General features: G+C 37.6%; 1 protein-coding gene across 13 annotated transcripts in view; it reads left to right on the forward strand.

The window, feature by feature from the left end:
• LOC105499370 (ARF like GTPase 15) overlaps nt 1–13,637 on the forward strand; it is a 437,434-nt gene that overhangs the window by 109,571 nt on the left and 314,226 nt on the right. For 8 of the 13 annotated variants that reach the window (XM_011771916.3, XM_024786935.2, XM_071098939.1 and 5 more), the window contains one exon: nt 351–419. The exons of the other annotated variants lie outside the window; for them this stretch is intronic. In XM_011771916.3, the coding sequence (XP_011770218.1) occupies nt 351–419 (69 nt within the window). The remainder of the gene's footprint in view (nt 1–350; nt 420–13,637) is intronic. 13 annotated transcript variants of the gene reach the window in all.

The following is a 13,637-nucleotide window of genomic DNA, read 5'->3' on the forward strand; positions in this document are numbered from 1 at the left end:
TTTTTCAGTTTCCATGACAAATCAAGTTCTTTTTCCCCTCAGGGCTTACATAACTATAGTTCCTTCTTTATGAAACGTTGTTCTCCTCATTTTTTGTCTGGCTAACTCCTAATTATTTCAGCTAAGATATTTTTTGTTTTCTTATCCCCCACAGAGGGTTTTCCTAACTCTTCATCTAAATATGATCACTTACCTCTTAGATTTCTTTCCCTGTCAGCTTTTTGAAGTATCACGGTATACAATCTGGTAAACTTTTAAGAGACACCCTGTTCTTTCCCTTCACAGTGCTTCTCATTGACAGTATTTCAACATGCATTTCTGACTCTGTTTAATATTGACTTTCCTTCTAGACTATACCTTCCATGAGGGCTGTGGGAATATCTTCCTTGTTCACTATAAATATCTACCTCTTGGTACTGGTGAGTACTCAGTCAATATTGGTTGAATGAATGAAGAGTACCAACTCAGAAAGTTGATCCTACTGGCACCCTTTTCAAGCTTCGAGAAGTCCTAATTATAGTATTTGAGGTGCTGGGATTAGTTTTTTACCCCCTTGCAACTGTACATAAACTATGTAACGACTAGGATTAAACAGACATAGACTTTGGGCCAGATCAATATAATACATTTATTACTCCCACTGTTTGGTTTCTTTTGTTTTTCCTGTCCAGTTCTCTTAATTTGATATCACTAATCTAGATTCTGGGGTTAGAGGAGAAAGGGCCAAACCAGAGGAAGAATAAGGGGGAAGGAGGACAATTTAGTCTGTTCCAGTAGATATTTTTTAAGTATTAAACAGTGTTCATGTCTTCCTTCTCCATTCCCCAGAAAATTATGAATTTGAGGAAAAGGACAAGGAAGTTAGAAGTGGTCATCATGTAACTTTAGTTACTGTTTCTGGAGCAGTCTTTGTTTTTACTGTGCCTTTGACCAGTAGTTCCTAGAGGACAGGAACATGGCTTTCACATATTTAGTCCTCCACAGCAGAATTTCAATTACTTAACAGTTACTTAATTATGGTGGTGCTCAAATAAAATTTGTTGAATGATTAATCATGAACATGGTATCAGGTTTCAGTTGCTGGTTGGAATTCTAGCGTAATAGCTTAACTAACAGAGCCCTCAGCTTCTGGAAGGTTATACTCTAAAGGCAAAGAACTGCTCTTCAGTAAGTGTCAAATGGGCCAGCCAGTAAGGAGAGGCAATGATTCTGGGACATTGGTATTTTGCCAAGGGTAGTCCCTAAACTTTTGTTCTGTTTGGAACAAAGTAACTCGAATACCTTTTTATTCCCTGATGGGTTTTCCCTAACAGGCAGTGCAATGCAGTGGTTATTTATTTATATATTTTTTGAAAGCAGGTTAGACCTGTGTTCAAATCCCAAATCTTGTTAGCTGTGTCATCTTGGGCAAGCGATCTCTGAGCAGATGACTTTAAGTCACAGGGGCCTGATATAAAGCGTATACCTCCCAGGGGAGTTACGAGGATTAAATGCAATAATCCTTCCAAAGTGCTTGGAAAGTACTTCACCCAAAGTGAGAGCTCTTCATGCCATAGCAGTTGTTGGGATTTTTGAGGAGTGTGCAACCAAGGGAGTTAGAAAAGTTCAAGGGAGGCTGGGCGTGGTGGCTCACACGTGTAAATCCCAGCTACTTGGGAGGCTGAGGTAGGAGAATCGCTTGAACCCGGGAGGCGGAGGTTGCAGTGAGCCAAGATTGTGCCACTGCACTTCAGCCTGGGCAAAAAGAGTCAGACTCCATCTCAAAAATAAATAAATAAACAAATAAATAAAAATAAAAGCAAGGGAATTGATAGCAAAGATGATTCTTAGTAAATGACTATACATTCCTCCAGGTACTGCCATGAAAAACAGTGCACAAGCTACACAAATACCTGGATTGGATTCTGAGTGATAACTACTAAATGAGCTTTGTTTGCTCCAAAATCAGTACAATGTTCAGAACTGATCCTTTGATTATGGCCCTTGATCCAAAATACCTAGGGTGTGCTTTTAAGCATCAGCTCCTTTACGTTTTAAACACTTATTCATCTGCACTGAAACGTAAAGAGGTTGCGAAAAAAGTGCAAGATGTGACTGGAAACTTTAGAGAGTTGTGTGCATTATCTTTAGTTTCTAGAAAGAAGTCTGGGCATTGGGTAATTTGTCTGGATTTTAAGAAGGCCACCGTCTGGAGTTAATGTAATTGCCAAGGGAATAATGGAGATTCATATTTAGGCAATATAGGTACAGATGAGCAATTCAAAGCAGTGTATGTCTGCCAAAAGTCTTACCTTATTTATGACAGTTTAAGACTGGGTTCTCAGCAGAAACTTGGAGAGGGAAGGAAAAGTCAAAGTCCTAATTCCTGAAAACATGGGCAGTGCAGAATTCCTGCACGTCTCCTGTGGGAATTACAGCCAATAGAATGGAGTCTGGCATATGTAATAGTTATATGTGATTTGTTTTTCATCATGTGTCTTCATGGATGGAAAAGTTCAGTCTTGTCTTCACCCTCACTGTTATTAATATAATTATCACAAAAAGATATTTTGTGGTTTGGTTAACATTTTATAAACACAGATGTTGATTTCCTCTCTCGAAAAGAAAATTGTATGTAACTTACCACTATGTCCTTTACCACTCAAATTTTCAAAGTTGTTTAGGTGGCAGCTTCCAGATTTTTGGATTTTATAGAACCATAATATTAAAAATAAATAAAAAAACTTTGGCGGGTGGGCAAAGGTGGGACTTAGCCAATAAGGACATTAGAAAAACAACCCTCAGGGACTATTACTAAGTTCAGTTCATGACTTTAATACCCTCCTGCCCCTGCCTGTAGGAAGATTATAATCTTTGAATAAATAAGTCCTTTTAAATTGAAATAAAGGTAGTTTTATGGGAAACAAACCAACCAACCCTTTTTGTTCTTGGTTTTCCTCAGTTCACTATGGATTACTGAAAACGTTATTGACCAACAGTGGTTCCTTACATGGAATGGTACTAGCTGATGGCTCCACACATACATAAAAATGTTGTCATGATTAAAATTATCTTCAAGAATCTTAAAACCAGTGTTACTGAGGGGAAGTAGAAGCTTGTGTGTGTGACATGGAGATCCCCTAAAATATAATTTTATAGAATTGACTTTAGTCATTGGATAGTTTCTCATACTTTCACAGACTTTATAGAAGGAAATAAAAACAAGAGATTATTATTTTTATTTAATTTGTGCTTATAAAAAGACATCAAATAGTGTTAAATATAAAATAGTTGATTATCCAGAATCTATTCCAATGGATGAGAAAGGGGAGTTGTGATGCTGCAAAATATTTTGTTTTTACAGAAGTTGATATTCTTGGCTATATGCTATATAGTTAAGGTTAATGGTGAGTGACCAAGAGAAGTTAAATGTTGCTCAGTTTGGTTTTGAAATATATTAAAACTCTTTGTATCTAATTGATTAGGGATAATTATATTTTCTGTTGGTATTAAAGCTGATTTGTGTCCCCTGAGGTTTACACCAAGAAATGTGTATTTAACAGTGAAGCGGGGAGTGCGGAGCTGAGTATGGTAAGGGTGGAGTGGGATGGGACTTACTTGATTCAGGAGAGTAAAATGAGGCCAAGTTGTGAGGAGAAAACAAGCTAGGATTATTTTAAAGATAATTTGGGAGCTTTATGTAAGTACTTGGAAAATAGGGAACCCCCTGAAATCATGGCATAGAATGGGGAATAATGACATTAACTTTTTCCATCCTTATAATAGAAAAACGGTGCTTCCCTAGGACTTCTGGTATATATTGCTTATGTATTGGATATATTCTGGCACATCAGAAATCTATGAAGACTTTTTTCCATTGATTTTATTCATGAAAGGTGATATTTCAGATAATAATTTGACTTTAGAAAACCTTGTAAATAGGTACAAAGAAAACAACACCCTCCCTTCCAAATACTTTAAGGATAATTACGTATGAAATGACCTTTTATATAACTGGAAAGAGCTAGGTCTTTATTATTCACTGTTTGGCATCCCACTTGTATTAGTTTTGTGTTGCTGATATAACATATTACCACATACTAAGTAGCTTAAAACAACACCATTTTATTACTTTACAGTTCTGGCAGTGAGAAGTTCAAAATGGTCTCACCAGGATGAAACTAAGATGTCAGCCAGGCTGCATTCCTTTTTGCAGGCTCTAGAGGAGATTCCCTTTTCTTGCCTTTTTCAGCTTCTAGGGGTCGCCTGAATTCCTTTTCATTTTCAAAGCCAGTGGTGATTAGTCAGTCTTTCTTACAATGCCATCTCCCTGATTCTGACTCTTCTGACTTCTCCTTTCTGCTTAAGGACAATTGTGATTACATTGAGCCTACCTGGATTAATTCAGGATAATATTTGTAAGGTCAGCTGATTAGTAACCTTAATGCCCCCGGCCATGTAACAGTCACAGGTTCCAGGGGTTAGGATATGGATATCTTTTAGAGGAGCCATTATTCTGCCTACCATATACTGTATCACACAAATTATACAAATATAATTTTTCTATCTTGATTATTCTACAATATGGGTGGTTGTTTCTTAATTACACTTGCCTAAGAAATAAATAAGAAACTTCTTAAAGGGACAGGAGTCATTAAACTTGAGCTAAAGAGAGAGCTCATTCATATGACTTTCAAAATGTCAAATTTTGAATTTATTTGTGCCATATACTCTAGTTGGTACCCATGTTTTTGGGCTGTGAGGGAATTCCTTCTTGCTTTGAATTTCCTGCCAGTTACATAGCTTGGTCACTTGATTTTTGTCCCTATATAATTTTAAATTCTGACTTGAGGTTTTCTAAGAGGCCCTAGTTACTAAAGTTAGGAGGTCAAGGAGATGGTCCACTGTGACTTTGGGTTACATGTTAAAGAAAAATTATTCAATGATGCTCAGCAAAGGCTGGGAAGACTATTCAGGACCATCACCATAGGTATAGGGACCACTGCAATGGGTTCTTGCAGTGCAAGAGGAAAGATTGAGTTCAGTTTCAAATATAGCATGGGGAGGTAGGAATTTATAGCCAAAGAGCAGGGTAGGGGTCAGTGGATGGAAAATTACTAAGAAGAAACTTAAGGGGTAAGGGGGACTCTGGCTAAACCAACCTAACAGGATTCTTGCAGAAGACTGGCTGAGGTGATCAGACATCACCTGGGGGATGGTGGAGAAGGATGATCAAATTAGATATGGGGGTTCTCGCTGAACTGACTTAGCCAGGCTCTTTGCTAAAATGGGATTTCACAAAGAAGTGCACAGATGGTTTAGGAGAAGGTTCGGAAGCCTGACTGAAGTTTGACCAAGCAAAGAATCTTTTTCATATCTCAGACTCTGAAAACACAAAAGCTTATTCCTTTCATGGTGATGTGGTGGGTATGGGGTAGTTGGTGAGGTGTAGAGTGAGGTGGGTGTGGGGTAGTTGGTGAAGTATAGAGTGAAGGAATTGAGAAGGATGGGAAGAGGTGCACCTGGGAAAAGAAACTCAAAGTCATTCATTATGGAGTCAGGACTAAGGCCATGGAGATATTGTGCTCTGGTCTTCTCTCTGGTCAGCCATAGATTTGAACTGAGGGTAAAACCAAGGAAAGCTATTGAGATAAATAGAATCACTCAACTTTTTTTTTTTTTTCTAACCCACTGAATATGAGGGATTTAATTGGAGACGAAGGGCATAGGTGTTATATGTATCGCGATCATCCGACTGAGCTGCAAAAAAGTGGTGAAAGTAAATCCGATTAGTTGAGAAGGTAGGCTTTTTGTTGTTATAACAAGTGACGTTTCAATAAAGTGTGAGAAGAAGCGTTGCAGAAGAAGTATAATTGTGGTTCAGTTTATTGAGTTGTTGTTTTCGCCTATGTGTGATAGAGTATGGAAAGATGAATAAAATTGTATATAAAAAGTTTGTCATCAACAGCTGAAGTGCTTATTGCCAGGTGAAATGTATTTTCTGTGACCTAAGTGAAGATATTCCCTGTATTTTCTCTCAGTCATACCATGAATGTGAGGACAGAGCAACACTGACCTCTGCCTAACTCTTGTACAGGTAACCCTTTTAGGGTATTGTTTATGATTATATCAACTAATTTTTTAGATAATTCTTTTATCATCCTTCCTCGGGTAACGTAAGTACCTCAATTGGTTTGTAAACACTTGTTTCTATAGCCTGTTTCTTAATGCAAGTCATGGCATAAGTTTTTCCTTCTCTAGAGTTTTCATATCTTGGCTGTTTTTCAAAGCTTGAGGTAAGCAAATTTGGATGCAGTGCCTCCAATGAGGACTTGTCATTATGATACACCATTATGCTCTGTGTTTTCTAAGCCTTTTAAAATAGCTGAATGTTTTAAATAAGTGAATGAGCTGCTGTTGTTTGGACTTGCATTTCCCCCCCAAATGTTGAAGTACTGATTGAATCTTGGTATAAAACATGCAGACCTTTTTTATGTACTGTACTGAACAGAGTGCTTGTAAAAAATGTAGGCAGGTAAAAGGATTAGTTTTAATTATGTTCAGAGCTAGTGTGATCATGAAGCAGGGGCACCCCCTCCCGCTCAGGTGCTTTTCTGTGACACTGGCCTTAAGACATTTGCCTGAAAGGTGTGTTAAAAGAGCAGTCATTTAAAGTTCTTTCCCTGGCATTCATGAGATATTTCTCATTACCTGGGGAACACCCAGACAAGTTCATGCTGCTTTTTTACAATGAATTGCCTGATAATGTTGTGTTCTTGCAGCTGAAAGATGTTCAAACAATTTGGACTCTGCTACTACACTTCAGTCTAGTGTGTTCAAGTAAAAAAATTAAAAAAAAATCTGAAAACAAATACCACGAATGTGAAAGGAAGTACAAATCTATATGTTGTGAAGAGCTGAAATGAACATATCTGTTTCCCAAAAATATCTCAGGTGTTTTTACTACTGAAGAATCAATATATATTGACTAGTATATTCTTCAGAGTTTAAAGTTTTCATCCTTTATTGTGAAACTCATATGAATGAAAATGCAGTAGGACTGATGGTTTTTATTTTCTTGTTTTCTTCCATTTCTCATTTGAAGGAGGCTTCTATAGGTAACAAACAATTCTAGCAGAAATATATGTTCACATTTCTGTTTGGAATCCTATTTCAGTTTAATATGCTCAAATCCTTTATTATTCAGTATATCCCACTGCAGCTGTTTAATCACAGTTTTGTATTTTAATAATGAAAGAATAATGAAGAAATAGCATTGAATATGTAAATGCCAAAATCTCAAGTAACAACCAAAAGTTTGTGTTTTCTGTTCTACCCACACCAAGAACAGAAATTTTAATAATTTTTTAAAGTAAGCTTGAACTAGTATGGCATAAATAATAATAATTATTATTATTAGCACTTACTGCTTTATTTCTAAGTCAATACTCTAAGTACTTTATGTTGTAACTAATTTAATCCTGACAACAACTGTATATTAGTCCATTACTGGGATGAGAAAACAGGACCAAATAACTTAGGTGATTTAGCACAGGTGGCCCAGTTTTTTAGGTGATTTGGCAAAGGTGGCTGAGTAAGTGTTGGAGTGGGAATCAAACTCAGAAATCTGGCCTCGAATTTGAGCACTCAACTTCTAAATAGTGGAAAAAGCTGCAGCCTACCATCTCCTGTCTGCTACCAAGGAAACCTGTGATCTTTTTGATGAATATGCTTCAAGATTTGGGGCTTTAGTATGTTCGTCTATCTTGAGAACTTTTGATTCCGTAAAACATATTCTTTAAGGTATTTTCTAGCTCTAAAAATCTAAATTCTATATAGTTTAAAATTAACCATGTATTTAGCCACCAAATGGAGACTGATAAATTTCGGGGTAGGCATACAATATAATTCTATGCTGACATTAAAAAGAATCAGGTAGGCTCCTCTTCTGTTTTGATGAATATGTGCTAGCATGTTCATCAGAATAGCACAGGTTTGCTTGGTAGCACACAGGAGAAGATGGGCTACAGCTTTTCCGCTGTTTGGAAGGGGAGCAGTCAAACTCTACAGTCAGATTTCTGGTCTTGATTCCCACTCCATCACTTATTAGCTGAGTCACCTTTGCCAAATCACCTATTCTTTGGGTCTGTTTTCTTATCCTAAAATGGGACTAATACATAGTTGTCAGAAAAATAATGAGCTAGTTGTATAACTGTATGCATATTATGATTCTATTTTTGTACTAAAAAAAGAAAAGAGAAAGGCATATATATTAGCATATGCATAGAAAAGTTGAAGGACTGAACACTGATCATCTATCTCTAAGAGGGTTGAATATGACAGGACATTTCTTTTTTCCTTTGCACATTTCTGATTGATCAACTTATTCATTCCAAGTATTACTTTAGACATGAGAAAAAAACAGAGAAAAACAAATTAAGTGTGTGTCCTCATACATGCTTATAAGTGGACTAGAGATAACAGAAAAAAGATCTCCTGAACTATCAGAGGTTGGGCCAACTGTCAGATTAGTGGAAAGAGCAAATTACTTCCTTCTTTAGCTTGTGAAATGACTGTGGGGCCTTCAGTTGTTGTTGTAGCTATTTACACTATTGCCATGTTTTGTAACCTTTTAAAATTCTTATGTGAGCTTTTTGCATGATTCCTAATGAATAAAGGATGAATACAGTAAAGTCTGGATTGATTTTTTTCTGTATTTGCATTGATGATAGTCTGAATATAGGATCTATCTTGAACTTTGCTGTCCAGGTATATATTGACCACAGGTGGCTTAATTTGGCTTGTACGTAGTTAAGTACGTAGCACATTAGCAACATTAATTAAGTATTTTGAGAATACAGAATGTAGTGTAAACCTTAAGTGGGGAGAAGTAGTTACGGACCTTGGGCCTTGAGAAATAAGAGTAATATTGCCTGTTGGACAAAAGGAACATAGATTTACTTTCTGAGTAAATAAACATCCTGAGTGTCTCGCGATATCTCCATGTCATTTCCATCTACTAGTAGAGGAGGACTGGGACACCCTACTCTTTGTGGGATACCTCACTACACAGACCTTTGGGATTTTAAGGAACATAAGTAGAAGTCCTCTTGGGAAGTTGGTAAAGCTAAAGGTAAAATTCTCCCGTGGTACAAGTTAGATGAAACAGGGTTCATTTTGTGCCTGTGCTGTATCAGGTATCTGAAGTAGATTCTTTCCAAGCTTAACCTTTCAGACAGTTTTTAATCTATAAATATTGGTGTTTAAAAGTCAAAACCCTGTAAAGTCATTCTACCATTTCTGTTACCTCCCTCCTCTCCTCACTTTACCACAAAGGTATATGTTTCTTTTTTTGCCAGGTCAAAGATTTTTATTAGAGTGAGATTAGATTTTTCATTTTAGGTGGCTGGAAAGTACAGCCAGCTGAAAACTATCAACCATTTAGACTACATGCTTCATTTGAATTGTGTTTCTGGATGCAAGTCAAGTATGACAACTGTGAGTTTCATAACTTTCTCTAGCTTGATTCAAAAATGTTTTAGGGCCAAAATAATTCTGAGGTCTTTTCTATCCTTTCTTGGTGAGGCCCTATGGAGGTTATTGGGGTTAAGACTATGTTGTGGGTCTCATAAAAATGACGGAGAGGTGAGGAGCCTTGCATATTAGGCTTGAATAATCTCTTATCCTTGCCTGTGTTCTCCCAGGAAAGACTTATCTCTTCTTGTTCAAAATGAACATCTCAGTGGGCCCATGCCTCTGATAATAATTTATGTCGTGTATTTTGTTTGCTTTAAAAATGCTTAGGTTCTTCGATTGAAGTTACAGCTTTTAGACAGTATAGAGCTAAATTATGAAGGGGAAACATGTTGTCAAAGAAGACTGGGTGGATAAGAAGGGACTAAAGAAAGTAATAGTCAAAATAATTCCAATGCATGGCGATTAGGATTTTAGTGTTCGCTACCATAGTCTCCCAGGGGACACCCACGTCCATCAGAACTTTCTGTTTTGGTATGTTTTTATTTACAGTTATTATCATTCATGATATCCCAGCCCCCAATTATTCAGTTTGTTTTTTAAAAAGTTCAACCAAGCTTTCTAAGGGACAGCATTAATTTTATAAACCTAGATCTGAGTAATTTATAACAGAGCCATATGAGCTATTTCAGGAAATCAACAAATATTTATTGAGCTAGGTAGAATACATAAGTTGAAGTAGTTATAGTTCTGGCATAAAAATAATGAAGGCTTTATTGTAAAACAATAGGAATAGATTAGAGCACAGGCTCCCAAGCTTTTTGATACCAGGGACCAGTTTTGTGGAAGGCAGTTTTTCCATCGACTGGGGTAGAGGGGATAGATTCAGGATGACACTGTTACACCTCACGTCATCAGGCATTAGATTCTCATAAGCAATCTAGGTCCTTCATATGTGCAGTTCACAGTAGGGTTCCTGCTTCTATGAGAATCTAATGCTGTAGCTGATCTGATAGGAAGTGGAGCTCAAGCCACAGTGCTCCTTTGCCCTCCTGCTGCTCTCCTTCTGCTGTGAGGCCTGGTTCCTAACAGGCCATGGACCAGTACCAGTTCACTGCCTGGGGGTTGAGGTCCCCTGGATTAGAGTATTACAGAAACATTTAAGAGGTGAAATCAATACAAATAGGAGACTTGCATCAATTTTGGACATTGTGAGACACAGGATTGAGGATAAGCTTTGGGTGATGGATTGGATGATGCCGCAATTTACTGAAACAGGAAATAAAGAAAAAAGGAAGAAGTTTCTTTCGTGGGTGGTAGGATTGATACTGAGTTTGGATTTTTATTAGTTTGAGAGTACCGAAGGGATATCTAGATAGAGATGTTTAACAGAAAGTTTAAAAACTCTAGTTTGGCTCTGCAGAATGAGACGTTGAAGCAGATATGGGATTCAGAAGTCATCAGAATAGTTGAAGCCCTGGGAATGGAAGGAATATCCTATGTGAAACATGTCAAATGAAGAGTGTCACTGGACCTAAATACATACCCTTGATTTCTGTCTTTACCACCCCAGAAAGATGGTGCTGGTGAAGATCACCGATATCCTCCATATTCCCAGATACAATGGTTATCTGTGTGTTCTGATCTAACTACTCAGAAGCATTCATCTTAGTGGCTTACCTCCCCCCTCTTGAAACACTTAAGTTTTCTTACTTCCGTGACACTTACGTTTTCTGTTTTTTCTCTCAAAAGACTGGTTTCTCCTCTTGTGTCTTCTTATAAAGATTAGAAAGTAAAACTCTGTCTAGACCCACCCCCACCCCAACTCTTTGTCATTAGCATGACCTTAGTGTTATAATTCTAGAGGAAGACAAAACACAGGAGTCACATAAAAGTATAAGATTTGCCAAATTTAATAGAATGTGATTGAAAAGGATGTATGTTCCTTCCATTCAAGAAAAATGTGGCTAGAATACAGAATTCCATCAACCTCTGTCGGATGTAAAAGGTTAGGAAATAATTCAATAAAACAATTGTAAAAAATCTTGCCATCAAGGGACTTACGTTCTAGTGAGGGGAGACTGACAATAAACAAATAAATAAGTAAATTACTGAGTAACTAAGAAGACAGTAAGTTCTGTGGGAAAACATAAGGGGGATAGAACATGTTGTGGTGGGAAAGGTTGCACTTTTTTTTTTTCCTGACTTTTTTTTTTTTGAGACGGAGTCTCGCTCTGTCACCCAGGCTGGAGTACAGTGGTGCGATCTTGGCTCACTGCAAGATCCACCTCCCAGGTTTACGCCATTCTCCTGCCTCAGCCTCCCGAGTAGCTGGGACTACAGGCACCTGCCACCACGCCTGGCTAATTTTTTGTATTTTTGGTAGAGACGGGGTTTCATTGTGTTAGCCAGGATGGTCTCGATTTCCTGACCTTGTGATCTGCCCGCCTCGGCCTCCCAAAGTGCTGGGATTACAGGTATGAGACACTGTGCCTGGCCCTTTTTTTTAAAAAAAAAAAAAATTATACTTTTAAGTTCTAGGGTACATGTGCAATTTTTAAAAGTGATCAGGGCAGGTCTCACTGAAAAGGTGATATGTGAGTAGAGACCCAAACAACATAAAGGGGTGACTATGAATCATGTGTATTCTAGGGCAAGAGATTTCTAGGCAGAGGGAATGGCAAGTACCAAGGTCCTGAAGTTGGATGTTACCGAGCGTGGGCCAGGAACTGCAAGAAGGCCAGTTTGCTTGGAGCAACTGACTGAGGGAAGAAATAGTAGATGTTGTCATAGAAATAATTAGGAGTCAGGGAGGAAGGAGGAAAGAGGCAGATTTTTATAGGACCTTTCAGTCTGCTATAAGGGCTTCCATTTTTAGCCTGAGTGAGATGGGAGCCTTTGGAGTATTCTGAGTGGAAAAGAGACTTGGTCTGACATATGTTAACAGGATAACTCTGGCTACTGTGCTGTAAATAGACTATAGGGAGGTTTGAGTGAAAGCAGGAAGCCAGTGTGAGGCTTTTGGAATAATCAAAGCAACAGACGATGGTGGCTTAGATTGGGGTGGTAAGGGTAGAGGTGGTGAGAAGTAGTTGGAGTCTGGATATATATTGAAGCTATTGCTGACAGAATTTTCTGATTGATTGGATGTGTGGTTTGAGAGAAAAAGAGGTGCCAAGGATTATTCTAGAGTTTTTGGCCTGAGCAACTGAGAAAATGGAGCTGTTGTTAACTAAGGAGGAAAGTTTCAGGAGGAATAGGTTTGGGATGAGTTATAAATCGTTGTGGGATTTTTTTTTTCAAAAAATTTTTTTTAGTTTTGTAAAATACATATAAAATTCACCATCTTAACTATTTTTAAGTATGCAGCTCAGTGGTATTAAATACATTTATAATATTATATCACCACCATCACCACCATACATCTTCATGACTCGTTTTCATCTTGTAACACCGAAATTCTATACCCATTGAACAATAACTCTCTGTATCCCCCTCCTTGTTTCCTGGTAACTACCATTCTACATTTGGTCTTTATGACTTTGACTAATTCTGTCTTATGTAAGTAGAGTCAAATTGTGTTTGTCTTTTTTATGGCTGGCTGGCTTATTTAACTTAGTCTTATGTCCTCAGGGTTGAAACATGCTGTAACATGTGTCAGAACTTCCTTCTTTTTTATGGCTAAATAATAATCCATTATATGTCTATATCACATTTTGCTTATCCGTTTATTTGTTGATGGACATATAGGGTACTTCCGTGCTTTTGCTGTTATGAATGATGTTGCTATGAACATGAGTGTACAAATAACTCTTCCAGATCCTGCTTTCAGTTCTTTTGGGTATATACCCAGATATGGCATTATTGGATCAGATGATAATTCTACTTTTAATTTTTTGAGGTACTGCCATATTGTTTTTCACAGTTGCTGTATCATTTTACATTCTCCCCAGCAGTGTACAGGGTTCTAATGTCTCCATATCCTTGTCAACACTTGTTATTTTCCATTATTCTGATAGTAGCTGTTATGATTTGAATGTGCATGTCCTCCCCAAAATTCATATGTTGGAACCTAAGACCCAATGTGATGGTATTAAAAGGTGAGGCCTTCAGGAAGTTATTAAGTCTGGGGGCTATGGCCTTATGAATGGGATTAATACCTTTATCCAGTGCTTCCAGAAAAC

This window comes from Macaca nemestrina, chromosome 6 (genome assembly GCF_043159975.1).
Source record: "Macaca nemestrina isolate mMacNem1 chromosome 6, mMacNem.hap1, whole genome shotgun sequence".
NCBI classification, from domain to species: Eukaryota; Metazoa; Chordata; class Mammalia; order Primates; family Cercopithecidae; genus Macaca; species Macaca nemestrina.